Source organism: Falco peregrinus, chromosome 1 (assembly GCF_023634155.1).
Source record: "Falco peregrinus isolate bFalPer1 chromosome 1, bFalPer1.pri, whole genome shotgun sequence".
Classification (NCBI taxonomy): Eukaryota; Metazoa; Chordata; class Aves; order Falconiformes; family Falconidae; genus Falco; species Falco peregrinus.
In genome coordinates this window covers 129,815,973-129,842,547 of record NC_073721.1, presented here as the reverse complement: position 1 = coordinate 129,842,547, position 26,575 = coordinate 129,815,973, and the positions used below count along the sequence as shown (strand labels likewise).

Genomic DNA, 26,575 nt, shown 5'->3' with positions numbered 1-26,575 from the left:
ATGAGTAAGGACAAGGTTCAACGTGAATACACACGTCTCCAGCCTTTCCCTGCTTTTCTGCGGGATTATATAAATAATCTGCAATTCTTCTTGATGCAATTACAAAATTTCAAGTGCTATTAAGCTACAGCATCAGATTTCCATGCATTGTACGCAGTTAAGATTACTTGCTTACACCACAGCAGCTCTGTCAGGCTGATGTTTTCCAGTGCTTACATTTCAGTAGCCATAGCCAGCTTCAGATGCCTGATAGATCCATAAAAATATCTTTTCCCCTTCCTAATACAGTTCAAATGGTGAAATGTGAGCTTAAAAATGCTTACTACTAAGTATTGGGGATCGACTACAACACCTGCAAGAGTCAGAATGATGTGAAAAAAAATCTCATTGGACCAATGCATAGAAAAAAATAATTATCTTATTAGTGACCACAATATTAGGTAAGTGCCAGGGAAAACAACAGCTGGCACTGATTAGTTTTAAGGAGCAAAAGAGCAGTCTCAAAATATTAATGTATTCATATCACATATTTGTCTTCAGAGAGGATGCAACTGCTTAAATGTGTATTTTCAGCCGTTAGGCAAAGCAAAATAGGACAATTCAGTAGGTACCGCTTGCCACCTTTCCAAAGAGATTAAATGTCGGTATTTTTGAGGTCACAACTGAGAGGTTTTCTATAAACTGAAAAAGGTTACTAAGCTGGGGGTAAATCTGACACCATAGCATCCTACAGAGAAAGGAACAGCTGCAATGTAAGCACGGAACAGCCAGCGCCCCATGGCACGAGGCAGGCACTGCAACAGCACTGGAATTCAGTTTGTCATGCAAGAGGTCTCCAAGCAGTGAATGAGCTTTCACTTCAAAGCCCACCCTGCTGAAATCATCTATTTCACTTTGCATGACATTCTTCAATACTGCCAAGGTTGGTATTTCTGAGACTAGTGCTCTGGGTTTTAAAATAAAATCCAACAAAAAAGAAAGCCCTGAACAAATAAAATTAAGGGAAACGTGGTGAGATTTTGCACTCCAAACTTTTCACTTAGCAGAAAATGTTGTGCAAAAGTAACACAGGTATTTTTCCGTCGTCCACCTTTCCCTAGCCTGGCTTTGCAAGACGCCAACCGAAGTCAAACCACGTCCACCCTTGGCACGCCAGCCAGCATACATGCTGGCTGGCATGCCGAGCCCTCGCTGCTCCTTCTCCCCGTGGGAAGATGAGCAGCAACTCTTCATCATCCACCTTCGCCAAGCAAGAGAGATCATGCAGTAGGGACTCAAAAGGACCTTCATTCCATTCAGTTTATTCACGTATGTATTAAGAAATGTAGCTTGAGGCCGTATCTTCCAGCAGGACTTCCAACAACCCTTCAAGTATTCATTTTTACGGTGGCTGCATACATCCAGTATCACTGCAAGACTTGAAGTACCCAGACACCAAGGAACAAAACGCCTGCACAAACCACACACTTCGTGTTGGAGATTTAACCCAAAACAAAGCAAACCAGAGAAAGGAACCCAGGCACAATTTTTAAAGCAGCATCCAAGAGTCATTGAACCTCCTTCTGGGATCTCCCTCCATCAGTTGCAATCCATCTTCCAAATTTCACAGCACATGAAGCCGGGGTCCTCCCAGAGGTGAGCTCACTTTACTGCGCTAATGAGCTGATTGTCAGAGCTCCAGGCAGCGGGGAACCAGGAGGAGGATGCCGTGTTGCTGAAGATGCCCAAGAACTGCAGCACAAATTAAGTCTCCACAGGCATTTAAATTGCATTTAACTTTGCAATCTCTTTAGTCTTTGTACGTAACATTTTGGGGAACTCCAACTTTTTTGCTTTTTAGAAGAATACAGCAAACACTGCAATAACATCTATGTGCAGTACAGCATTTAAATACAAGTTATTCAGAAAAAAAAAGGTGTGTGTTGGATGGACAGACTGACCTGCTCAGAATAAATAAGCAATGTTCTTTCCATTTGCTGCACTGGGAGCTGCGCACAAGTATTTCATGCTATGACATTCTGCACAGCTGAGAGCAGGAGAAATGCAGAAGATACACTTGTAAAATTCAGAAGAGCATTGCTCACCGGAGCAAACAGTAACAGCAGACTTTTTCAATTACCTTCATGCAAATAAGGAATGCTTTGTTAGAGTACACACTCATTAAATTCTCTCTCTTCGGTTTTCCTGAAGTGGTGGTTTCTAGTAGACAGGTACTGTGTGTCTAATTTCTTTAAACGCCTTTTCTGTTTAATTGCCACTATGCCGCCTGATAAACCCCCTCCGACTGCTCCCCGCTCTGAAGATACTCAGCTGACAGCTCCCTCTCCATAGCTGTGTAACTAAACAAACGGTGTACAACTCCCCTTGTAGGAAACCTGCAAGCTCTACAACAATAAATTTTAGATCAGCATTTCTTCTTTCAAGCTTTCAAGAATCACTACCGTGTGTTTAAGCCTTTTGGTAATCCCTCTGTAACTAAGTATGTAGTAAATAAGCAAAATTCACAACCTCATACTGGTACCACAGTACCTGTAATGGGATACAGACAGAGGCAAGAAATTCTGTAGACAGACGTAATATTGTCTTTAACCAGACTAACTGGAATAGCTGGAAAACCCAACAAGCTTTTGAGTACACATCTTCAGCCAGGCTGAGACAAAATGCAAAGCTCAAGTACAAATTCAGAGTATTTTTTCTGAATTTAGGCAGAGATTCATCAGTTGAACCCAGTAGGAGAAAAGTATCTTTAAGCAGAGGAGCACAGGGATGTGAAAAAAAGGGAAAAACAAGCACTCCCTGTACTGAGCAGCAGCACATTTATAACCTACGTAAAACCACATTTTAATTTATTATTTGGAAATGGGTGGTGACCTAACATGCAGCAACACATCAGAATATAGAGTGGTCATTACTAATTATGCCTGGTTTGTAAAAACAAACTAAGAGAACCAGCATTTGCAAGGAAAGGAGCTGATGGCACTCCTGCACTTGCTCCCGGAGCCAGGATGGATCGCCAGAGCATCCCTCCCTGCAGAGCTGAGGGCAGAAAAGTGATGCCCAAAGGCACAACCCCAGCTCTCCAGCTACCGCCCATACCACCCCCACAGGATATAGAGCTTCCAGAGGGTAAACATGACTTCATTAGGTCTGATCGAAGATATGATTTTTGTGTTCTCAATAAAGAACAAGACAAGAACACACCAAAACACGTAGTTTTCATGTCTTGGATCTCCCTTCAGTTAAAGCAGAACTACAAAGATGATGGCTTGTGTGATATTAACCAAATTCGGTAGGGCGCATACATGTGGACACATCAGTGGGGGGAAAAAAGACTTGAGGGGACCTTAGATCCCGTTCTCACTGTCTTTGTCACGTATTATGCACCTCCAAAACCTTTATTCTGTACATGGAGCTATAAAGTCACCACCAACAGACAGCAAGCTGTTTGTTCTCATTACACACCAAATCTGAAGCTGCTGAGAACACCAAGGAGGTGACCACACAATCAAAAGTACAGTCAAAATGTCACAGCACACATCGCTTGGAGCGATTTGGAAAGATTTTATGGAGGCAGACCTGAAACATATCTCCCTTAAATAATAAAGAATACAACACCCCGAAAATGGGGCTAAGGCAAAGGGCTCCAGCACTCTGGCTGTGTTTGAGATGTGAATTTATTATTTAAGCTGTTTATCGTTCTGTTTCATTTTGCATAAAAAGATGCATGCAGGACATAGCAGCAATTGCTGGACTACAGCTATTTATCATGAATAGGAAAAACAGGGATGCTGCTTCTGCTCGCTTAGTCAAAGCAGCTTTGTAAAAGCCCAAACAAAAGTATCATTAGTGGTAGCTAAGGAGGGTTTCATTTACATCTTTAAAGAGAGGGTATTACATGCATTTATTATCTTTAATCAGCAAGTAAAACACTACATCAAAAAAATAAACTCATGTGAAAACAGCATTTCTTCTCTAAATAGCTCTGCCTGCAGTTCAGGATGAGGTTGAAGTGTGGAAAAGGAAGCTAAAGTAATGACAAAAAGGAAAAACACAGAAAGAAACCTTTCTTTCTTTCTTTCACTGAGCCTCATCCTCTTGTTTATAACTCCCGAAGAGAACAGCCAGCACAATTGTCCTGCCTCATGCTGACCGGATTTCAGCAGGAAGGCTTTGGTCACCAGGCCTCCAGCATCCAATACACGAGGCTATTACCCTAGTCATCTCTCCTTTTTTCTGCCGTTTCTTCCCCGACTCTCCCCTTGGATGACATCCAGGCAGACGGGAGCTACTGAAAATTCATCAGCTGCCTAGTCTAAAGTCACTATAATAATTGAAACCAAGGTGGAAATTGAAACAATGGAGAGAAAAAAGTAATCCCATGCTATCAGGGGCTGTACAAAAAAAGGGGAAAAGGATGGAATTGCTGCTAAAAAGCTCCAAAACCAAAGTCTGAAGATAAGCAATGCTGAGCATCAACATCACCTTAAGAAGTTCCATCTATATTTCGTTGCTTCCTGGGATGTGTGGCATTAATACACAGGGACCCTCTTCCCAACTGGATCAAGATCCTCAGCCAACTTAAAAACACATGGCATAAGTGGGTTTGGGATTATTACTGTATGTGCAATTCTTCCAGTGCCACTTTAGAAAATAACTGCATCAAGTATAACTCATGTAACAGGTAGAAAGAGATAAGAAAATCTCCACACTGAATTATCAACACATTTAAGTACCAACTCGCTGAATTATTCACCTTCCACATCCTCTTAACCACGTCCCTGGCACCAACCCACAGCAAGAAGCACAAAATTAAACTGAGCTGATTTGATGGCAAGGAATAGGATGGGGCTGAAAAACTGAACACCTCTGTAAATCCTCCTGAAAACACTTTCAGTAATTGCAAGGAACCTACCCCAATCACACATACTTGTCTAAAGAAATGTTGCTTCTAAGCAAAATGGAGCATGGATCTGGCAATCTGGGGTGAAGTCAAATGAAATGTGGTTTGAATCAAGTCAAATAAATGGAAATACAGCATTTTCTCTCAAAGTATAAAACTTAATAGTAAGCTCAAACCCATTTTACTTTCTACTTAATATTAAGTTCCAACCTATTTTACTTTTTGAATTTAGAATTGAAAGCTAGAAACTTAAACTCTTTGGGAAAACTAGCGTTTAAGATCTTTCAAGGTGATAACCATAGAGCAATTTAAAAATTGCAACCATTAAAGTAAAAATGCAAACTTATGGCTCCTACAGACCAATATTTGCTTGCACAGATCCTTGCACAGGCAAGACAACCTAGTTATTCAAAAAGCTTCTTTTCCCAGCTACATTTCTCTTGCTAAACAGATGCAATTAATATGGAAAAGCAGAAATATTTTGCTTGCTCATAATTATATCTTAACAAATATTTCATAGCAAGAAAAAAAACCAGTAAGGGCAGGAACAGACGATCTAATGATCCACAAGAGTTGTGCAGCCTAAATAGGAAAAAAAAATTACTAAATATTCCTTGAGTACCCGACTGCTCGGGTCAATACTGCTCGCAGCAAGACGCACACTCCATTTGCACACTGCCGAGCACTCACTAAGAGCTTATGGACTTCTTTAAAAGCCCAATGATCAATAAAGTGCAATTTAAAAACTTAGTCAAGGGGGGCTGCTAATGTGATGCACATTAAGCAGACACCAACCCATGCTACCTCTAAACTTCAAAATTACCCTAAATGACAACCTTAATCAGACTTAGAGGGGCAGATATAATATTTCTTTCATATTTATATATCTCATGTATATATTTCTTTTATATTTATGTATCTCATACTTGTTATATATTTCTTTTCTGTTAATGTATCTCATATATATATTGGTTTTATATCAGTATATCTAGTATTCGCCGATTTTGGAAATGCATCTTTGTTGCAGGCTAACATGACACAGATATTGCTGTGTGCTTAATCCTGAATCAAATGCAGCCCGTCGTCCCGCTGAAACAGGAGTGTTCCTAGCAGCAACATCGGCGCCAGGCTTCTGCTGAGCCACCAGCTGGGGGATGCACCAAAAGTCAGAGTAACCTCAACCCACGTTATTTATCATTTCAGACCCTTGTAAGGAAAAATGCAAAACTCTGACCTTGTTAAGCTGTAATTGTGTTGTCCATTAGATGATGCATTTACTTGAGTATCCAAGTCAGCATCAACTCTGTAAATAACCCAAGCTGATTAATTAAATTAATAACCCCACTTGAAAACCCAGCTAACATCAATATATTAGGGTTTTTTAAAGTATTATGTTTTCTCCCAGTTTTATTGAAATTATTTGGCTTTCCTGTAGCAGATGAAAACCAGATGTTACAGAGAGGGAAGGGCTGCATGAGCCAGAAAGAAAAACCAAGACAGCAACAGGCAGGTCGCACCCACTCATTACCCGTATATTTCCCTTCTGCCATGAAGCTATTTATATTGCATCTCTATTATAATTGTGATGTAATTCTAGAAAACACAGTTTTCTTCTTTGCAGCCCAAAGCAGAAAGCAGCACGCGAGTCTAAAGGCTTCAGCAAAGTTTCTTTGTGCTGCGTAAGCACTTTGGAAAGCTTCACTCCCATCTTGCAGCGTTAATGCCAACATTATGGTTTCTAATCCCTCCTGAAGCAGCCCAAGCCCAGGATTAATCCAGGTTTACTGGCTCTCAGATGCCCACTTGTTAGACTGAGAACATTAAAAAAGAAAAGGAGTTTACGTACAAGTACACAAGGCAATTTAGGAAGTACCACTGCACATATCACTGGCAAAAATCAAACATGCATCCTCGTTTACATCATTTGCAGCACAAGTGGAGGAGCAGGACTGGTGTTATTATTTTGAGCAGCTACATGATGCAAAAATGGGAAGTAAGAGTAAATCACAGGTGATTTAAGAACTGACTGGCCATAGGCACAGGAACTAAAATGGCAGATGACCTACCTTGTTGAATTTTTAGGCGTACTTTACAAGCAAGGAAAGGTCTGCTCTCTCCATGATACTATTTTCCCCATTTAATGCTACTTTAAAACTTTTGGCAATAGAGTATTCTGATTTAAAGCAAACATATGGTGGCAATTAAGAGAGGATGCAGGAGCAGATTATTCTTTGCCTCAATTTGCAGAAAAAGACAGACAAGGGAGGAAAATGATCCTTGTCATGCTGTATGTCACCATGATCCAGGTCTGTATACGGACAACCTGTACACTAACAGCACTGCTCTGACAACCATGCTCGGAATTATAGGTCGTTAACTCAGTATTGACCAGCTGCTGTTTTGGGGGATTCATTTTAATTCCTTCAAAATTTACTTAATACATAAAATTTTAAGTTAGCTATAGCATCCTTTTCAACTCCCAATTATATACTTATGTACCAGAGCAGCATCTCCAGTTAGACAGGGCCACTTGTACCCAACAAGCAATAACTAACACATCTAGCCTTTTCATTAACATATGCAGTAATTAAAATATTGGACAAATTTCCATTGCTAACTACTTTTCAAAATATTATAATTACCTACTACAGATGGTGCTTTTCAATAGCAAAAAGGGTTTACTTGTATTATTGTATGTATTCTTCTGAAGCTTGAGAATTAACTTAAAATAATGCTTTTTACAGGGAGGATGCTACACTTTGTGCCAAGCCATGACCCACAGAACAAAGTGCAGGTTTTTACTTGATTATTTCTTTTGGGCTTCTATATGACACTTGCAATGCAGATTTTTTTGGTGTAGATAATATATATTATCATATATATCATTGTGGACTTCTGCAATGCAGATTTCTGTGTATGTATGTTATTACATTACTATTATAGTAGATATTATATTATTTTGGACTTCCATGACACCAGCAATGCAGATTTCTCTGTGTATATATTATATTAATATTCTATTATATATTATAGTAGATGTCATATAGAAGTCCAAAATAATATATATAATAACATCTGTAACGCAGATTTGTGTGTATACACACACACACATCTATCATGTCCCAATACTCGCAAAATACCACCACATGATTTGTTCCAACTGCTATCTGGAGAAATTAAAAATATTTACTCATCATAATTTTTCCTGGAAAGCGCACCCCGCTGCATAGCAAGTCAGCTCTGCCCTGCGCAGGCAGAGTGGTGCCTGCTGTTACAGCCGCTCCTCTGCTGGCTGCTGCCATCGTTGCGCCTGCAATTAGCAGACAGGCTTTTTGCAGGGTGATTGCATGCATTCATCCACTTCTGGTTAACAGCTCCAGGAAAAAACGCGATGGAGAGGGAATAGAGTGATCCGAAAACACGAAGGCTAAAACAAAAAAAGAGCAATGAAACGCCAAAAAAAGAAATTGCAGGTTGGGTTTGGCAGCATGCTGGGATTAGATCACCGTGAATCCCAGCTTAAATAAAGCCCTAACACGAATTTCCTGACTAAGGTAAAAAAGCCTGGCTCAAATTTATGAACTGCTGGCAAGGTTACCTCTATCCCAGAGGCCTCCAAATACCAAGAAAACTCTGGCCCAGAAATGCAGAGTTCAGCCTGATAATTCAAATACATTCCTCTGAGCATCACCGGTTCTGCAGCCATAGCCTAGGTGATAAAGAAAGAAACTCCAATACTTCCAAATTCACATTTTTCAAAGCCTTAAACTGAACCATAGAAGAGTATTTCTAATGTTTGCCAAGTTTGTTTTCAATGAAGAATTGGATACAAGCCTTGTAGAGAAGGCTGTTTTAAGGAGGCAACCCCAAATCTTCCCCTGCTCCATCAGATGCAGCCCACCTATATTTTGCCAAAAAAAGTATGCATTTTCTACTTTCAGGACAATCTTCTGGATCTCCTTAATTAAAGGATAATTCAGATTCACAGTGACACTTGTAAGATACAAGTAGAAAACCCCCAACTGAACCCCACACTTTCCCATAAGAGAGATTCCGTGCTAACCCTTACACCTACCAGCCTTACATGAATTCCAAGAAAGCAGTAATTCTTCAAAACAAGATCTAACATTACTAAATCTGCTTGGTCTCTTTTTGGTTTTTTCTTCTTTTTTGTTTCTTCTCCAAGCACGTCATATGCTTCGCTGAAGTCCAGAGAGATTAGATCTGATCTGATCTGGAAAGTGCTTGAGCATCAAATATTTGGGACACAGCTCACACCCTGACCCACCACACCAAACCTTTGCTCCAATAACTTGCCATTTCTCAAAAATATTTCCAATTTCCTCAATGATAAATCAGATCAAAGTTTTAACATTTAGCCCTCATCCTAGAAACAAGCATTTTTATCCACATGCTTTCATTCACATTTGGCATCCCTCACACGGCTCCTTGTCCAAGATTTTTTTCCCAAATAACCATAAGTAAATCTGCCTATTTTGGGACAATGAGTAAATCTTTGATCCCTACCACAAAGTTGCTGCATAGGAATCCCAGTTCTCTTGTTCTTATTCTCTCCCATCAAACACAAGGATATCACAGATCTGCAAACTTATGGCAAAAAAATTAAGATATTTTTTAAAATGCATTATGGCCAGAAATAGCTGAACTTCACTTTTTTTTTTTTAAATCAGCCTTATCCCCAGCATTTTTAAGTACACATACCCTTTTTTTCTGAGACCTGTGCTTTCCTTCCTCAGAACCTCACTCACCTGAAATTGGTAATGAGGGCAGGGGGCAGTTTTAAACAGTTTCTTACTGTGAAAAGGCCTTTTTAAAAATTATTTCTTTTTTTCCCCTTAAAATTAATATTTTCTTAGCATGTGGCATTAGCATCTCTGTAAGTATTGTTCTTGGAAACCACCACATTACACCCTGCTACCAGTCTGCCCATCATAACAGCATGAACCAATCCACATTAACAACTTGGTAAATGCGAGAGTATTAAACATACCAAGCAATACTTAAAATCAGAAATAATCACAATTACTCGGATCTCTACTTCTCCTATAGTGGATTATATGGTTTCCTGGTACCTTTTATAATTGAAGTGACACAATTTCAAGTGTGTTTCATGACTATAGATAATTTTTTCATAACAGCCAACCATCCTGATTTGGCTTCTGCTGTGCTTAATATTGAATTATTTTGACTCTTAAACAACATTGTACCACCTTTTCCTTTATTCTGACTTTACTTATGGGGGTTGGTAGGGCTAGGGCTCTTGAAAATGGAAATACACAATTTCAAAAATGCTCCATTTTTACAAGGAAGATGAAATCACTCATTCCATATCCAGACAGCTTTGCCATGGCTGACAAGCACCAGCGTAGGTGATGGCAGCTATGTAACACAGACACCATTCATTTTATCAATTGTGTTGTTAAGACCTACCAAAAAACTCCAGCCTTCACATAGCCATAAGACGCATTTTTATGAAAGCGCTCACGGGGCTAGCAGCATAGGGCAGAGCCATCCAGGGGGAGGCCAGCAACAGCGTGCTGCTGTTCTGCGGTGCCAGAGGAAACAAAGATATTTTATGATAGACATCACAAGCTTCGTGTAGTCAAGTTGACCCCCCAAAAACCCTTCTAGATGTATCAGAAAGCTGCCAATTTAGGAGATCCTTGAGCTACAGCTAACAAAGTGGTGGGACTGGCAGGGAAGCCTAACCCTGCCCTACCTAATTGCCCTTCCTGGGATGGGATGAAGGGCGAAGTGAAGCCTTCACCTGGCTGAGCACAGCCATCCCTGTGGGCAAACAAGGAGGAACTCTCTCTCTGAGGCTCTTCTCTACAAAACAGAGGAGGTGCTTATCGACATCACCAAGCTTCATGGGAGCAAGCAGCAAATGCACGTGGGGCGCCAACCATCCCAGTGATGAAAAGCTTCATTAATTTTTTGCTTGCACTAATGCAAAATGGACTACTTTTTTTAATAAATGCTGTATATATCTTAAAATAAATGATCTGAAAAATGTCTCTGCTGTTTTAAACTCAACAGTAACTGTTAAGATTCAGCTTGTCCTTTCATTGTCTCCATCGCAGCCTTTACCCATAAAAGTCCAAATCCCCAATCACTGTGACAAAATCAAAGGTTCAACCGTCTGGCACAACGTTTATCCCTCATCCATCTTAATTAAGTGAATAAAAGCAAGTTGCAATCGGCTGCTGCAGTTAAGAGAGATCCCTTCTGCAAACACAGGAAACAATGATTTTATTTGCCTACCCCAAATTGCTGCCACAAGCTGCAGTGAGACTTGTGCAATGCAGGTTTGGGGAAGGATTGTCCCATTGCCCTCTGCCACACACTCCACTGAGCTTTAACTTAACCTCTATATAGTATTTAACCTTAGAGGCTGAACAAATTGGAGCAGCTACCTGCCTACGCTTCACTATATTGCCTTACTTTTTAAAAAATTTATTTCTGTTGAACTTGGCAAAGCTATTCCGTCAAAGTAACACTTCACTAAGCTTCTTCACATCTGGCAGACACTGGGACCACAAAGAAAATGCAATCATCTCCAAGCTGCAGAAGAGATGATCAACACCGCTCACTCTAGCAGTTCTTGGCTTTAGACATTTTTGTTGGCACAACCCTAAATGATGACAACTATCCACACCGATGCTCATGCTTCTACTTGGCAGTCATCAATGAACACATCAACTTCTCTCTTCCCATAGGAAGCATATGGGGAAATAAGGTGTATACCTTGCAGTGCTGCAGTGCTGTAGTTGGCTCAGGAAGTCTTCAAAGTGAATCTCTTGGCCCCTCAAACTAAATTCACTTAAGGTTCTATACTCAAAATTTCTGCGATTCAAACAAAATCCTGGTTGTATTCCTGAGGTCTTCTGCTGCAGGACCAGGTGGGAGCTCATCCGCAGCAGGACCCTCAGGGCGCACATGCAGGCTCAGTTCCGGCTGCTCCCCTCCATGCAATGGCTCCCTGCAGTGCTGAACCACTTGCTCATATACATATACATAGGGTGTATATTCACACATATAACGTATACATGTATACACATCTTTAATTTCCATCCAGGATGGCTAAGCAAAGTACCTTTGCAAAATGCTTGCAGACCTGTCTGGGCTCATACAGGAAAGCAAAGTAAAGAGGCAGGAGCAAGCACCAGCCATGTGCACCAACACCAGAAGTAACCCTTTTCCTTTACGTTTACATACATCACTGGAGACATTAAAGGAAAAAACCCCACCATAACTAATCACATTTTCTCTGTCTCTCCACAGTATAAAACAAGTGACAATAACAATTTCTGTGCTATAAATAAGGGAATACCTCTCACATCTGAAGACACTGAGGACAGATTTGGAAAATATCTGCTGCCTTGGAAACAATTTGTTCAAATTCCTGAGCTCAGTAAGACACCATCAACCTTGTCACTGAGCAGACAAGCTGGGCATTGCTTCTTGGGCAGCAAAACAAAATGCTCTCAGCAGAGACATTTAATGGACAGCACTCACATTTTGTGCCTGGAAAAGCCCCAGGGACAGCAGAAACCTTTAAAAAGCCAAGATTTGTCAACTGCTACCACCAGAGCTGGGTGTAGTCACTGTCCCACAAAGGCTTCTTGTTCTCAGGCTCTTCTGTTCCCCACCAAAAGGTGACCATGGTGCAGCACAGCACCTATCTGGCATCCACCCAGCACCCAAGCCCAGCATGTAGAATCCAGTATGGATTCCCCAGCCACCACAAAAGTCAAAAGGGTCTCAGTAATGGTCCTAAAAGTAAAATCTGTATTTTGCCTGGAAGAAGGGAGGAGGAGAGGAAACAAAATCCCTGCTAGAACATTAATTCCTCATTCTGTGACTAGAAAAATACAGTGTCCTATTAACTACGCACATTAGGGATGAAAAGTCTGCGGCTCAGTTATGGATATTGAGGTCCTCATGGAAGCCTGGACAGTAGCAGTACAATCTTTGATCAAAAACATTAGAGTGCTATGTTATTATACTATTTGAATAAATATACATAGTGAAAAAGGAAAGAAACAGCTTTCAGAAGACATCCTTCCTTCATGCTTTATAAAACGTGCACCTTGATCTTCAAGTTTAAGAAAAAAGATACAAAACCAAATAGCAGCTACACTGGTGCAATGTCAGTGAAAGATAAAAGAAATGGTATTAAGAAAGTCAGTTGTTCTCTAATACTGTATAATGCTGAGCATCATCTGGGTTCGCTATGGTTGCATGCGAGCTCGAATACCTGGTCCCTCCCTGCTCAGGTCTGACACAGGATTATGTTTAGATATATAGACATAAAGATACCTGTCTAGATAATTACCCATAAAATCTAGATATCCAGATATCTAGGGATTCATAATCTCAGGATCCAAATATCTATAAAGTCTAAATCTCTAGATACAAAATATCTAGGTATCTATAAAACCCAGATCTAGGTATACATCAATAGAGGAAAAAGTGAAATCCTAAAAGGTCAGTGAAAGAAAACCAAAGAGAAAGATAAAAATGGAAGGGTGTGAATAAGAATGAATGGCAAAACAAAACAGCTCCCCCAAAAAGAGATGGCAAGGAGGGAAGGAAAAGAAGATGGAATGCTTGTATGTGTAGGTTCAATAGAATGCCCCCTGTAAGGCAAACGCTCCACCCACAAAGGCAGTGCTTTAGTTACCATTTCCCTCCTGGAAACAAAATAGCTGCTAATTCTTAAGGGTGTGGAAAAAGGCAGCTTTGCATAAACCTTCTTCAATAACTAACCCATTTTTCTGCAGTCTTCTCAGGTCAGAAATAACAATATTTATCATTCAAGCATAGTAAGCTGGACTTCAGGATAACAAAATATTTGCTGAAGATAGCAAATAACAATACATAATATTAAACTCTGCTACCCATATGGCCAATCTGGGTATTTCAGAAAGACTCCAAAGTGAAAATATTGAATATTTCAGCATCAGAGAAACAGATGAACAAGTCACCATTTGACACAGAGCCTGAAACTGTAAAATATCCCAAGCTGAAGAATAACAGCATTTTGAAAGCGCTGGTGAAAAGCATTTGGTGCATGAGCCTTGCTGTGTGACTCCTTTGTGCCACTGCTGCCGGCGGAGGCCTGCACAAATTCTTCCCACATTAGGCATCATCTGTAAAACCTCTGTGCGCTGCTCCCTCTCTAACCCCTTCATGCACTGGGGAGGGAAGAATGCAAGGTGAAAAAATCCTGGCTGCTGCATTGGACACCTACCCCAAACACAGACCACACAGGAGATCAATAATAACTGCATATATTATAGGTTAAAAACGATCAGAAGTGAGTAATGAGCAGAGTCTTCCCTCTCCCTGTCATATAAATCCACTTTTCCGATATAAAACCCCCAGAACTACATGACACAAGATAATTACTTAAAAATCAGTATATTGGGAACTGAACATCATAAACCAAATCAGATTCTTTTTTTTCTAAAGTCCATTTTAATGAAAATTGGTTAACTGTCATTATACTGTTTCAAGCAGGAAAAAAATCTGAATATACTCAAATTTTATCTCCCAATAATACTGTTCCAAGTAGGAGCAGGGAAAAAAAACCTAAAAGGGAATATACTCAGAGTTTACCTCCCATTAATACTGCTCCAAGTAAAAATATGAATATACTCGACTTGAAAGTGTCTTTTCTCATAGGCGAATACTTGCACTATAATTTGCTGCATGAATAGAGCATCCCCTTACCCCAGCTATACACCACAGGAGTTAAGAGAGGGGGATCTGCCGGCAGAGCTGGATCCTACCTGAGATTACTACAGGTCTTGCACACATCCAGCCAAATTGCTTGGGAGCAGCAGTGGAGGATGCACGCACATTTAGCTTTAGCATTGCTGCATTGTCTGATGCCACTCGATTATACTGAAAGCCCAGGACATGCCTGATTCTTCTAGTTAATTGATTTCTTTTTTAACTCCACTCAATAGCTCTTTGTTTAACTCTGGAAACATTCAGCAGCATCTACTGAAATTTTGGCAGTGCAGTATCATTTTCACTCGCACCTAACAGCGGCCAGCTCTTCAGTTGCTGTTGCTGCAAAAGCTTAATTCAGTTGGAGGGAAGCTGTACATGACCACAAAGTCCCATAAAATAAAAAAATTCAGTATCTTTTCAGTTGCTGCTTACATTTTCCTCTAATAATCCAACAATCTACAAAAGAAAAATAACATCTTTTAGACTTCTAGACCTTAGGACTGAAGCTGTAACTTCCCCATACAAGCAAAGCACACATACAGTGTAACACTTCTCCAGAAATTAAAAAGCAATTGCGCTTGCTGTTCCTAAGGTTTCTATGCAAACCACCGCCTACTGGGAATGCAAACAGCATTGCTGCCACTACAAAAGGCTAGCTGCAATTTTTTCAAAAGCAATTCAAGCAATCAATTCCTTTTTTTCCCCCGGCACAGATGTTGCAGATGCATATGAGCTGTGAAAGACAGGAACAGCTACCCTCCACCACCAGCAGTGCTCCACACCCTGTCACAGAAATATTTCTGTTTTTTTAAAAGCAATTGAGAAATGCCCATTGGGATATTCAAAGATGCATGTAAACAGCTGCTTAGAAAACATGTCTGATTTTTGTAGCTGCCATTGCAGCACTTCCTGTGACAAATGAGATGTTGAGAAAGTTACAGATGATAAAATGATTTGGTGCAGACTCCTTTAGAACTAGGCTCATCCGATACCTGTCTGGGGACCTTTGGGCACACCTGAGCCAGGGAGAAATTTACTACTACTGCATTTTTGCTGAGAATTGGAGAAAAAAAAAGTAACATGGTATAATAAATTAACTTGCATTCAAACCTCCCCAGGAAAGCTGAGGCATGACTTACGTTTTCTTCTGCACCAAAGAGAGGAGGATGCTCACATGCCACATAGCCCACCAGTGCAGGGTGATGACCCCAGGGAGGGCTGGGGAGCAGCACACCAACATCCCACCTCTAAAGGTTTAAGTCTATGGAAACAAGCTTGGCTTCCAATATGAAGCTCATTTGGATGTTTCTAGCTAATCTAATTAAAGAGAAAACAGGGTCTTAAAACATTGTCTTAACTTCACATGAACAAGTTACCTACCCGTGGGGTAAAACAGCCCTGTGCCTAAACCACCGTTCTCCAGGTAGACCACTAAGTGAATCACAGAACCTTCTGGGTTAGAGGGGACCTTCAAAGATTGTCCAGTCCAACTGCCCTGCCACGGGCAGGGACACCTCCCACCAGCCCAGGTTGTTCATTCCATCCAGCCTGGCCTTGGGCACTGCCAACGACGGGGCACCCACAGCTGCTCTGGGCAGCCTCCCCCAGTGTCTCACTACCCTTGCCTGAAAGCCCTGTGATAATGATATTTTGGGGGGGGGTTTAATCAAACCTTTAACTGTGGCTTTTGGAGTTAAAAATTAAGCAGAAACACTTGACAGGGAAGCTCAGCAGCAGCAAGCCAACTGAGCCCTGGGCTGTGTCACCAGCGGCATGGCTGGTGGGCTAAGGGAGGGGGCTCTGCCCCTCTGCCCTGCTCTGGTGAGACCCCCCCCCAGCGGCGCTGCCTCTGGCTCTGGGACCCCCAGCATAAGAAGGACACGGAGCTGTTGGAGCGAGCCCAGAGGAGGCCACGGAGATGCTCAGAGGGCCGGAGCCCCTCTGCTATGGAAACAGGCTGAGAAAGATGGAGCTGTTCAGCCTGGAGAAGGGAAGGCTCCAGGAGACCTTCCAGCACCCAAAGGGGCCGACAGGAAAGCTGGAGGGGGGGGGGCGGGCTGTGTGCAAGGGCCTCAGTGACAGGACAAAGGGGAACAACTAAGCTGGAAGAGGGTACATTTCAATTGGGTATTAGGAAGAAATCCTTCCCTGTGAGGGCGGGAAGGTGGTGGCACAGGCTGCCCGGAGAGGCTGTGGGTGCCCCATCCCTGGCAGTGCCCAAGGCCAGGCTGGACGGGGCTGGGGGCAGCCTGGGCTGGGGGGGGTGTCCCTGCCCCTGGCACGGGTGGGACTGGGTGATCTTTAAGGTCCCTGCCAACCCAAACCGCTCCATGGTTCTATGATATGTTGCCTATAGGAAGCCCCTCCTATTCTCTTCAAAAGAAAGTACAATTTTTGGAGTAAATCGTTTGCCTGACCAGCACACTTCTTCAATGCTTTCTTAAACAATATCAGGCTTGACATTTAAATGAAAAACAAACTACTTATGTGGCACCAAAGTTATACACTCTGGGTCCCTGATGGAGCATCAACCTGAGCATAATGAAGTTTTCATCTGAAGTATTGCATGAAGTGTATCAGAGACAGAACTGAATTGCAGCACATGCAACTGTTCCTCTAGTAACTACATAAAATAATTGAATTTGAGAAGCTCAGTCTTGAAACTAAATAGCCAGAGAGCAGAATTTTGTTAAGCTTAGCTCTAGGGATACCCTGCTGAAAAAGCAATCTTTCTATAGAGAAAAACTGTGCATTTCAAGAAAATGGGGGGAAGAGAAAAAAAATATAAAGAAAATCACCTTTTAAAACCAATTGGAACCTTATTGTTAGAAAAATAAGTATGATATTTAAGTAATATAATTTATCATAAATAATATACGAATATATAAATATTATATTATCATCTATCACAAAACAGAAAAGGCATATTGCAACTATTCCAATTGCTACAAAAACCCTTGCTATTAAATCCCATCGTAAGAAAAAGAAAATCCGTAAGACTTCCATCAAATATACCTTAAAAGGACACACTTGGTCTCAGTACACACACACAGCAGCTGCTGCTGCGTACAGCTACTGGATGATATTACCACATTTAGATGGCAGTAACAGCTTGGCTGGACAGCTGTCCCCAAAAGGGCAATTTGGACAAGGCTCACAGGAGTCTTGTGCAACAAAGAAGTCACAAACAATAGCCTGATGCTATTCGGAATAGGTAAAGTAGGAACACAGTGAAGCTGCAGAAAAAAAAAATAATAATAATTCTGCTCCACTTCCACCCCTGCCGTGTGAGCACGATTGTGACGGCATTCCCAGGGACGGGTGGTTCAGTGCAAACGCTCATGCTACCAGAGATGCTTTGCAAGCAGGGAAAGGAAAAGAGATTAATGGGTACGAGTCAACTCTTACTCACTGTGCTCCATTCCCTAAATCAGAAGTTGCAGCATAAAGAGTTTATGCAGCTGCCTCCTAAAGACAAGCCTGAGCTGAACATAATTTTATTTTAAATACACAGACAGAAAACAAAGGGACCAAAGAGGTGTCCAAAGGAGGGAAGAAGAATGACGACAAAGGAGGCAGGGTGTGTGTGTGGGGGGAAACACCCAAGTTTGGCATCTAAGCTTACAGAGATGTGAAAACTGCATTTCAGCCACAAATGCAAGGAATCAGAAGGTCCAGTCTGCAAACGGGTGGCAGGGTAACACGACACTTCACAACAGATCTTCTCTGAAGATCCGTTTTTTAGGAAGGGAAGAAAAAGCAGAAGTATGCACACTTTATCTTTAAGCCTGTGTGATTTGTGACTATTTGGGACTGGTGCTGGCAGAGCAGAAGAAATTCTGGATTACTCTCACTTTCTCCAAGAGACCTGGAGGCAGCTAGAGAAGCAAAACAGCAGCTGTCCAGCTGCCAGAGTGAAGGAATGTAAACTTCTGTTTCAAAAGAAAAAAAAACACCCAACAAAAACTCACCAACAAAAAAACCAGCTATGATTCAGATGAATTTTTTTTTCCCCTAAAAACAGCTGCAGATCTTGCAAAAGGAAAGCAAAGAGGCTTAGTGCATCCCTCTCTTGTACCTAATCCCAACACACACAACACACAACAGTTCCCTGGAAGAATTAAGCGGCCATCACCAAAGCAGCATTACCAGTAAACTGTCTGCACTGCTGCACTCCATCCAAGAGCCAAGCAAGCAGAATATTTACCTAATCCTGAAAAGAACCCAAAATTTAAGAAAAAACAATTCACAAAACTTCCTTCTACCTTCTCTTTCATGGAGATCTCTTCTCCACCTCTGGAAATCTAAGCTGGACTGAGGTGCTCTCTGTGACAGTAATTAAGACAACTATAAAGTGGACCTTAGTCTAACAAGATGCATTAAAAAAGCATACCAAAAACCAAACAGGCATACAAATGTTTCAAATAAACAGCAGCATTGGAGGTGGAATGCAATAATTTTCATTAAATTAGTTGGTTTTTTAAATTAACATGGTCACCTAATTGGGTCATTGCAGTAACATCCATTAACTGTAGGCTACTGGAGCCTGGTCTAGTATTTTCTCATCAACTCCAGCAATAAACAGCTCCACAATCTCTTGCACAACAGCAGGAGAAACACTGGCGAGTGCAAGAATGGGAAGCCTGCTTTCCTGTGTGCTTTAAAATAATTATCACACAGTTTCATGCAGACTGTCAAAAAAGGAAAAAAAAAGCCTCTTCAATTTCTTTACCTTGTTTGTTATACAGCTTTGTAGCTTTTCAGGACAAAGCCCATCCAGAATTACTTTAATCATTTGCTAACTCCAGATTAAGTTAGGTCAACACATTCTACCTGACATGAAATCAGAAAAAAAAACACTCGTTGGCTTTGCAAAATCAAGCTCTTGGCTTATCCTTGGCTGAAATACCCACAAGCAGTAGTCCTTCCTCTGATTCCCAGTCTTCTGCAGGTAGTTGAAACTGGCCAAAGTCCTCACACTCATTAATGGAATACAGACACAGTAGATATCTCTGTCTACAACTGCCAAAAAGACCTTTCAAAACAGAAAACAAACCCCCCAAAATCTGTGAATTTTACTAACCTTTAGTTGAAGCCACTTTTTATTTTAAGAAAAGAAAACGCAGCCATCAAGCACCTCCCTGTACTGTGGCTTCAAAGAACAATGGCACAGATGAAGCTGATGCTCACGTCACCCTCATGCAGACAGGCTTTCACAAACAAAACTGGCAATTCTAACGCAAACCATTTCAAAGAGTTAAGGGGCAAGCTCCAGGCAATTTAATTAATGCATGCTTGTACCCCTCTCTTCAATTTCATATCTGTAAAGTTAATGCTGCAGTTAATCTAATCTCCTTTCACACACAGGAAAAGTCTGCATAAAGTAACTAATCACACTAGCCAAAACAAGTACTCGTGATTAGAAAATAAAAGTTTTGACCATGAAAGTTACCTTTGATCTCTTCCCCAGCCCAATGAAGTTGAGTGCACAGAAACTCCGTAAATACAACACTATCAATATACTATGTGCAATTAATTCTCTTTCAATATACTATAAAGAAAGGCCACTGATAATTCAAGAAAGGGTTTTTAATTTCCATTTTCAAACTGAAAAATCACTGAGATATACCAGTATTAAGCAACACTTGAGTGAAAACAAAGCACTAACAAATTTATCAGAAAGCTATTTGCTGTACTTTTATTTTTCCCTTTTTTTGACGCAAGTAGAATTCTATAGGCAGAAACATAACCTTCTCTTATTGCTAGTACTGTTGTTTATTTTATCAGCAGCACACAGCAGATAAACCCAGATTAGTGTCATAATAAAACCCCAACTACTTAGTTGCTTTTTTTTTCCCCACCGTTAAAAGTTTCCACACTACTATTGTGTTCATCTTACCTCAAGCACTGGTCCAGCTCCTAGAATAATCTGTTCTACTCCGCTGGCAAATCCCTTCTGGCTGAGGGCGGTGAGGTGATGAATCAGAAAGTTAGTGCTCTGTGTCTTTCCCGAGCCGCTCTCTCCCGAAATCACAATGCACTGGTTCTTTTTCCGCTGAAGCATGGCATGGTAAGCCACATCTGCCACAGCGTAAACATGGGGCTCCAGCTTTCCCAGCTGATGGTTATCGTACATCTTTACATACTTGGGGTTATAAATAGGTAGAAACTTAAACGGATTAATAACGATGAGGATACTGCCTACATAGGTGTAGATTTTTTCTTGCTTGAAGCGGTTTCTGAGATTTTCCAGGAGCGTTTTCTCATTCAAGTCCGGCAGGCTGCACAAATCATCATAGTCCTTCTGCTGCGGCTGGGGAAGGAAGCCACGCTCCACCATCCGGCGACGCTCCTCCGTCACCCGCAACCAGGACTGAAGGCTCCCATAGTGAATGGACCCATCCAGATTCTTCTCCCGCAGGAGGAAGCGATAATCCTCACCACTGATGCGGTTCTCCAGGGCCATACGAGGCCACAGCATCATGCGCTGGACCGGGCAGTCTGTTGGGTTGAGGATCCATTCCTCCCCACCAAACTCCTTCACTTCAGCAAGGACGTAGCATTTTGTTTTCTCAAGCTGAAGTTTATTGATGAGTGAATCAATCACCTCAGCAGCCGTGGAAGTTTTCCTGGCAGTGATGGGGCAGTAGATAGTCCCTTCTGCAATGCTCCCAGGGTATATGTGCAGCGTGTACTCGCTATCTTCAAAGCGTCGTCTTCCTCCAACATCATTTACACTCATATTGGATCCTTTTCCATCAGTACCTGTGCTGCATAGTCAGGACCATCCTATATCTTGTCAGGTCATCATGTTAGCAATGCTACAAAAAAAGCAAACCAAAATAGGTTAGGTGATTTATCTTGCCAGGGATCCCTGAAAAATCTTGACGTGTGCCATGAGATGCAATGGAGCAACTCAACTGATGATACCAATCACCTTAAGAGAAAGCAAGTGATGATTCCCAACCAACGGCTGAAAAGAGCAGGGCTTTCACACACCCAAGCTGTAATAAGGTATTTAACACACAAACGCTGCCCACACCTCAAGCTCCCCTCTACTTAAGTGTAACTACCCACAGCACATCAAGCTTTTGCTAATTTTTCCCTGACACTGAAGCATCAAAGATACTCTAAAAATCAGAGGGTAGTTCTGTATTTCATGGAGAATAAAATCAGTATTTTGTGAGCAACATACCAGACAGCCTACTAAATCAACATCAGCATCCTAATGTCAGAAGTTGCTACAGCTTTATTGCTTAATATTACCAAATAGCTTATTTAGCAGTTAGTGTCTCTATTTCCATGTTTGCATACCTCATGCCAACTTAGGGAAAGCATCACTCAGCTAACCATGGCTTTGGAAAACACCCCTTGACTTTCCCAACACTGACTTACCCATACATATAAATTACATATTTTTCAGGAGTTGTTAGAGAATTAAACCTTTCGAGATTTTGAACAGTTGCATACCATGCTTACTTAAAAAAAAAACCCACACAAAAAACCCAAACAACAAAACTTTAAAATATCACCTTAAAGACATACTCCAACTAAAAAGAAAATGTCTTCTTTGTCACAGAATCATATAATGGTTTAGGTTGGAAAAGGCCTTTAAGATCAAGTCCAACAGTTAACCTAACACTGCTATATCCACCATTAAACCACATCCCTAAGTGCCACGTCTATTTATATTTTAAATACCTTCAGGAGTGGTGACTCACCCACCTCTCCCCAGGCAGCCTGTTCCAGTGCTTGACAACCCTTCTGGTGAAGATGTTCTTCCTAATAGCCAATCTAAACTACCCCTGGCTCAACACAAGGCCATTTCCTCTTGTCAATTCAAAGCCCTTCCTGAGCGACATTCAGAATGACTCTTGAAACACAATGATTTGCCTAGTCACAAGTCTAAAAGACAACTGAATTACTTAGTGGTCATAAGCTCCAAGTCCCCTCACAACACAAAGGCACACGCAACCCCTGCAGCAGCGCCCAACCAGGAGCACTCGCTGCTGACAGACCTGGTGCTCAGCTCCACCATCCCTGGGTGAGGACCTTGTATTGACTGAATTCACCTATTCCTACAACTGCTCTAAAATCCAGACTGTGCGAAGAATCATCAGCTTCTCACAGGTGTGTGGTATACAACACCTTCAAATTTCAGCTGCTAAAATGACCATCCCCTTCCCCTGTGGCCCTGGTCTAGATACATTACCCCACAGTCCCGTGCCAGTGAAGAGTAGCTGAAGTCCTTTCCCTTCCTGTCCAGGAGATTTTTCAACACGTTGGGATTCAAACAGCAGCACTTTTCTGCCCACCAAGCCAGCATTTTTCAGAGATGTCCACATCTGACATCAGATATGAACTATTACAGCCAACTCAATCTCACTTTTTATTTCTCTCCGACTGCTTAAAAACCACAGAAAACCAATGTCTGGTGCTGAATCATGAAATGCACAGCTAATTTCTCAAACTTACATCACCACAAGATGACAACGCTCCACCACTACCCTCCAAATGAAAGCAATTCCAGAGTTAATGGTCCTCTGTTCTCTGATTGGTTCTAACTCACTCAAGATTCCCCTTGAAGACGTTAGGAGGTGTTCCAATTACAAAGACAAAAGGTAACTATGAAGAAATGCAAAGGACCCTCAGAGCCAACATCTGGGCAATAAAATGGCAGGTGACATTTAACACCGATAAAAGTTTGTGATGCACATCCTAACATGACATATAACGTTGAGCCTCTCCTTGAGCACTGCCTTACAGGAGCAAGACCTCATGTCTGTGACAGTTCCCTGATGGCATCAACAAAACACTCAAGTACAGTCAAAAAACATGAGGTCAAAACCGACATCAGGTTTAAGGAGCTCCTGCACTGCACGTTTGATGTCTGAAGAGCATTCAGAAGCAGCATTTGCATTTCACATGGTCACCCTGTCCTTGCTCTCCTCCCCAAGTACCTAGATCCAAGACCTTCATTCCAAGCATAGCCTCCCTTATCTTCCACATTCACACAAGGCTGAGATTTGGAGATTTGTTCTATTTACTACAAAATGTGAGGTCTTAAAATGAAAAGCATTATTTTGTGTTGTTTCTCGCTCCAATATTTCATTAAGTGTATTAGCCCCAGCCATGTGCTATTCAAAGCAAATAAATTAATATATCACCGTGAAATACATCTGGCAGGGACCGACGGTGCATTTCTTGGTAGCAGGACATATATTATATACTGGGAATCACTCCAAATTCTTTCCTATAGCTTTAGTATAGGCACAGATGCAACAGGGATGATGTCAGTTAAGTGCTGGGTTGGGTTTTCTCTGTCTAGCTCTGACTCCAACACCAGCTTTTCCTTCAAGAAGTGGGGAACGGGAGGGGAACAACCACCACCACACTTAAACTAGATAATTCCTCATTGAGATTCTACTTCAAAGCTTATGAGAAGAGTGCTGCCTATTTTTATTCAAGTTATCAGAGTGTATAGAGGACTACTGACTCACGTGAGAACTGCAAACAAGACTTCAGGTTGGTTACCTTGAGCAAACCGACCTTGCCTTCCACCTCCTCCCTCCTGTAAAATACACGCAAGCTCAATAAAACCTCTCTAAAGCATCAGGCCACTCTACCCCACCTACCCCAAAGCCTTCCTCGCTTCTCTACAGATGCTTATTCTGCTTGGACTTGGTACAGTAACAAACATCTGTGTCTCCTGCATCCAAACAACTTGAATTCAGAACTGTGAGCCAAGCATGCACCCCACAGATGCTAAAAGCCCCAGTAACTGTGAGAATGAAGAAAAGCCAAGTCCCCTCCAAAACCACTCAAACGCCAGAAGCTTCCACTAATGACTAAGAAATTTAGTGAGGTCAGAAAGCAAAGAGGTGTTAATTTGAGCCTTATAAATCACAGGAGGCATGCCACAGGATTTACTTTTAATAACACTAAACATGTCTCGGAGTATTATGTTAGGTCAAAGAAACGTTAATGAAGATAATTGCTTGTGGTCTCCCAACCATGGTGCACATGAGCTGGGCTCTGCTCAACATCAAACACACTTCTTGCAGACAGTCATTTTCCAAAGTATTTTTGAGAAAATATTGCAATGAAATATGTGTAATTACATAATTAGCATATGTCAGGGAGAAAGGCTCTCCTAATGACAACTGTTCAAGCAGGCTGTCATATTAGCTTTTATATGACTTAAAATTAACAATACTTTTGTGTTTGGACACAAAAAATTAAATAGGAAGATGAAAAGAACAATAGAGCAAGTATTTTCCAACCTGCAAAACTTGCTCTACATACTATTTTAAGGCATTTTGCGTTGCTACATGTTTACACTTCAGTGAGAACAGACAAATAATGATGCGACATCTAAGTTATTTATACAGGCTTATAGAAAAGAAAAGCTAGTATCTTGCTGGAAGGGCACGCATGTCTCCTTACTCAAGTGGCAGATTATAAAAGGACCTGACTTGATCACCAAGCTCTGGTTCAGCTGCTTCACTCACATACAGGCATTGATTGGCAAGGATAAAGGCAACAGTAACGGGACACTGATCCTGCGGGAGATGGAAACCCAGAGCGTACATCAGACCTCAGAGGCAAGAGCTGCTAACTCCCGTGAACACTCTGGCCAAAATTTATGGACTATGCATGCCTATGAAAGGAAAAATTTACAACGTTTTAAGTCAACATACTTTCAGCCTAATATGTTCTATATCCTTTTCTATTTTCTACATTTGAATGAAGGTTCTTACTCAAACTGACCCTGCACACTGATTTTACTCGATTTTACTATCATAACAATCATACTTGCAATGTAAAAAGCATGCTCTCCAAACAAACACAAGGCTACAAATCAAGCCTTGTCCTCTCCTACATAACAAAATCAATTAATATTTCCAAGCAGCTCAGAAGCCCTTACAAAAATCGCGATAATAATCTGATTACCAGCAGGTTGACAGAAAAAGCATACTAGAATTATGACAGTCAACTGGGCTTTGCGCATACACTAAACTTGTAAATAGTAGTTTACTTTCACATTTCATGCAATCTTGTAATAGTTGTCCACAGTTTAATATACATAAACACTGGTAGCAAACATCCTTTCTCAAATTAAATATATATGTGACCACATATAGCAAGTGCTCTTGCATTGACAGCTGCATTTTTTTAGCAAGTGTGTTGGTTATGCTACTTCTTACTTTTTCATTCACAAGGTCAACCTCAGTATTTTAATTTTCAGAACGAGTGTAAGCAACGCATGGGAAAAAATCCAAAATAAACTGTCTACTGGAAGCATCAGTACCCATTATAAATAATTGGAGATGTCTAACGCCTGAAATCACTGACAAAGTTTGCCAAATATTAGATGATTTGGAAAAAAAACAGATTAGTGTCAGCCTTGAGGCTGCTAAAGGGGCAATTCTGGAAGCAAAGTTCACTTGGTTTTATTGTAACATCCCATAACCCAGACAAGGGACAACAAAAATAGTGGAACTTTCTCCCTGTTGCCAATCCTCAGGCAATCCTAACAAGCTTGGTTGCTCAAGACAGTCTGGATTTATCCATCCACCAGTACCTCAAAACATATAATGTGTGGGGTAGAAATTCCTGGAATAGGTAAACTTTAAAAAAAAACTGATAAAGAAATGGCCAATTTAAACACACTTCACTGCTTAGTCTGAATATATCAGCACAAGCGCTCTCCAAATTTCTCTCCTGCAGCAACAAATAGCATGGTGCGGCTGGTACCTGAAATGACACCACCACAAGATCAAAACTGATGCCAGACTGACAGATCTGTGACAGCCGAAGCTATAAAAACTACCACATCCTAGACAGGCAGAAAAGCCCATGTAAATGCTCAACATCTTGGTTATTAGTGCACAGTTGTACCTGTGAGTT

The 26,575-nt window shown here is 41.3% G+C and overlaps 1 protein-coding gene across 10 annotated transcripts in view; it reads right to left on the bottom strand.

Moving 5' to 3' along the window:
- Nucleotides 1–26,575, bottom strand: part of MYO9A (myosin IXA) — a 184,219-nt gene that overhangs the window by 128,925 nt on the left and 28,719 nt on the right. For all 10 annotated transcript variants that reach the window (XM_055818976.1, XM_055818992.1, XM_055819003.1 and 7 more), the window contains one exon: nucleotides 20,565–21,486. In XM_055818976.1, coding sequence (XP_055674951.1) covers nucleotides 20,565–21,407 — 843 coding nt within the window. In that variant the 5' untranslated portion in view covers nucleotides 21,408–21,486. The remainder of the gene's footprint in view (nucleotides 1–20,564; nucleotides 21,487–26,575) is intronic.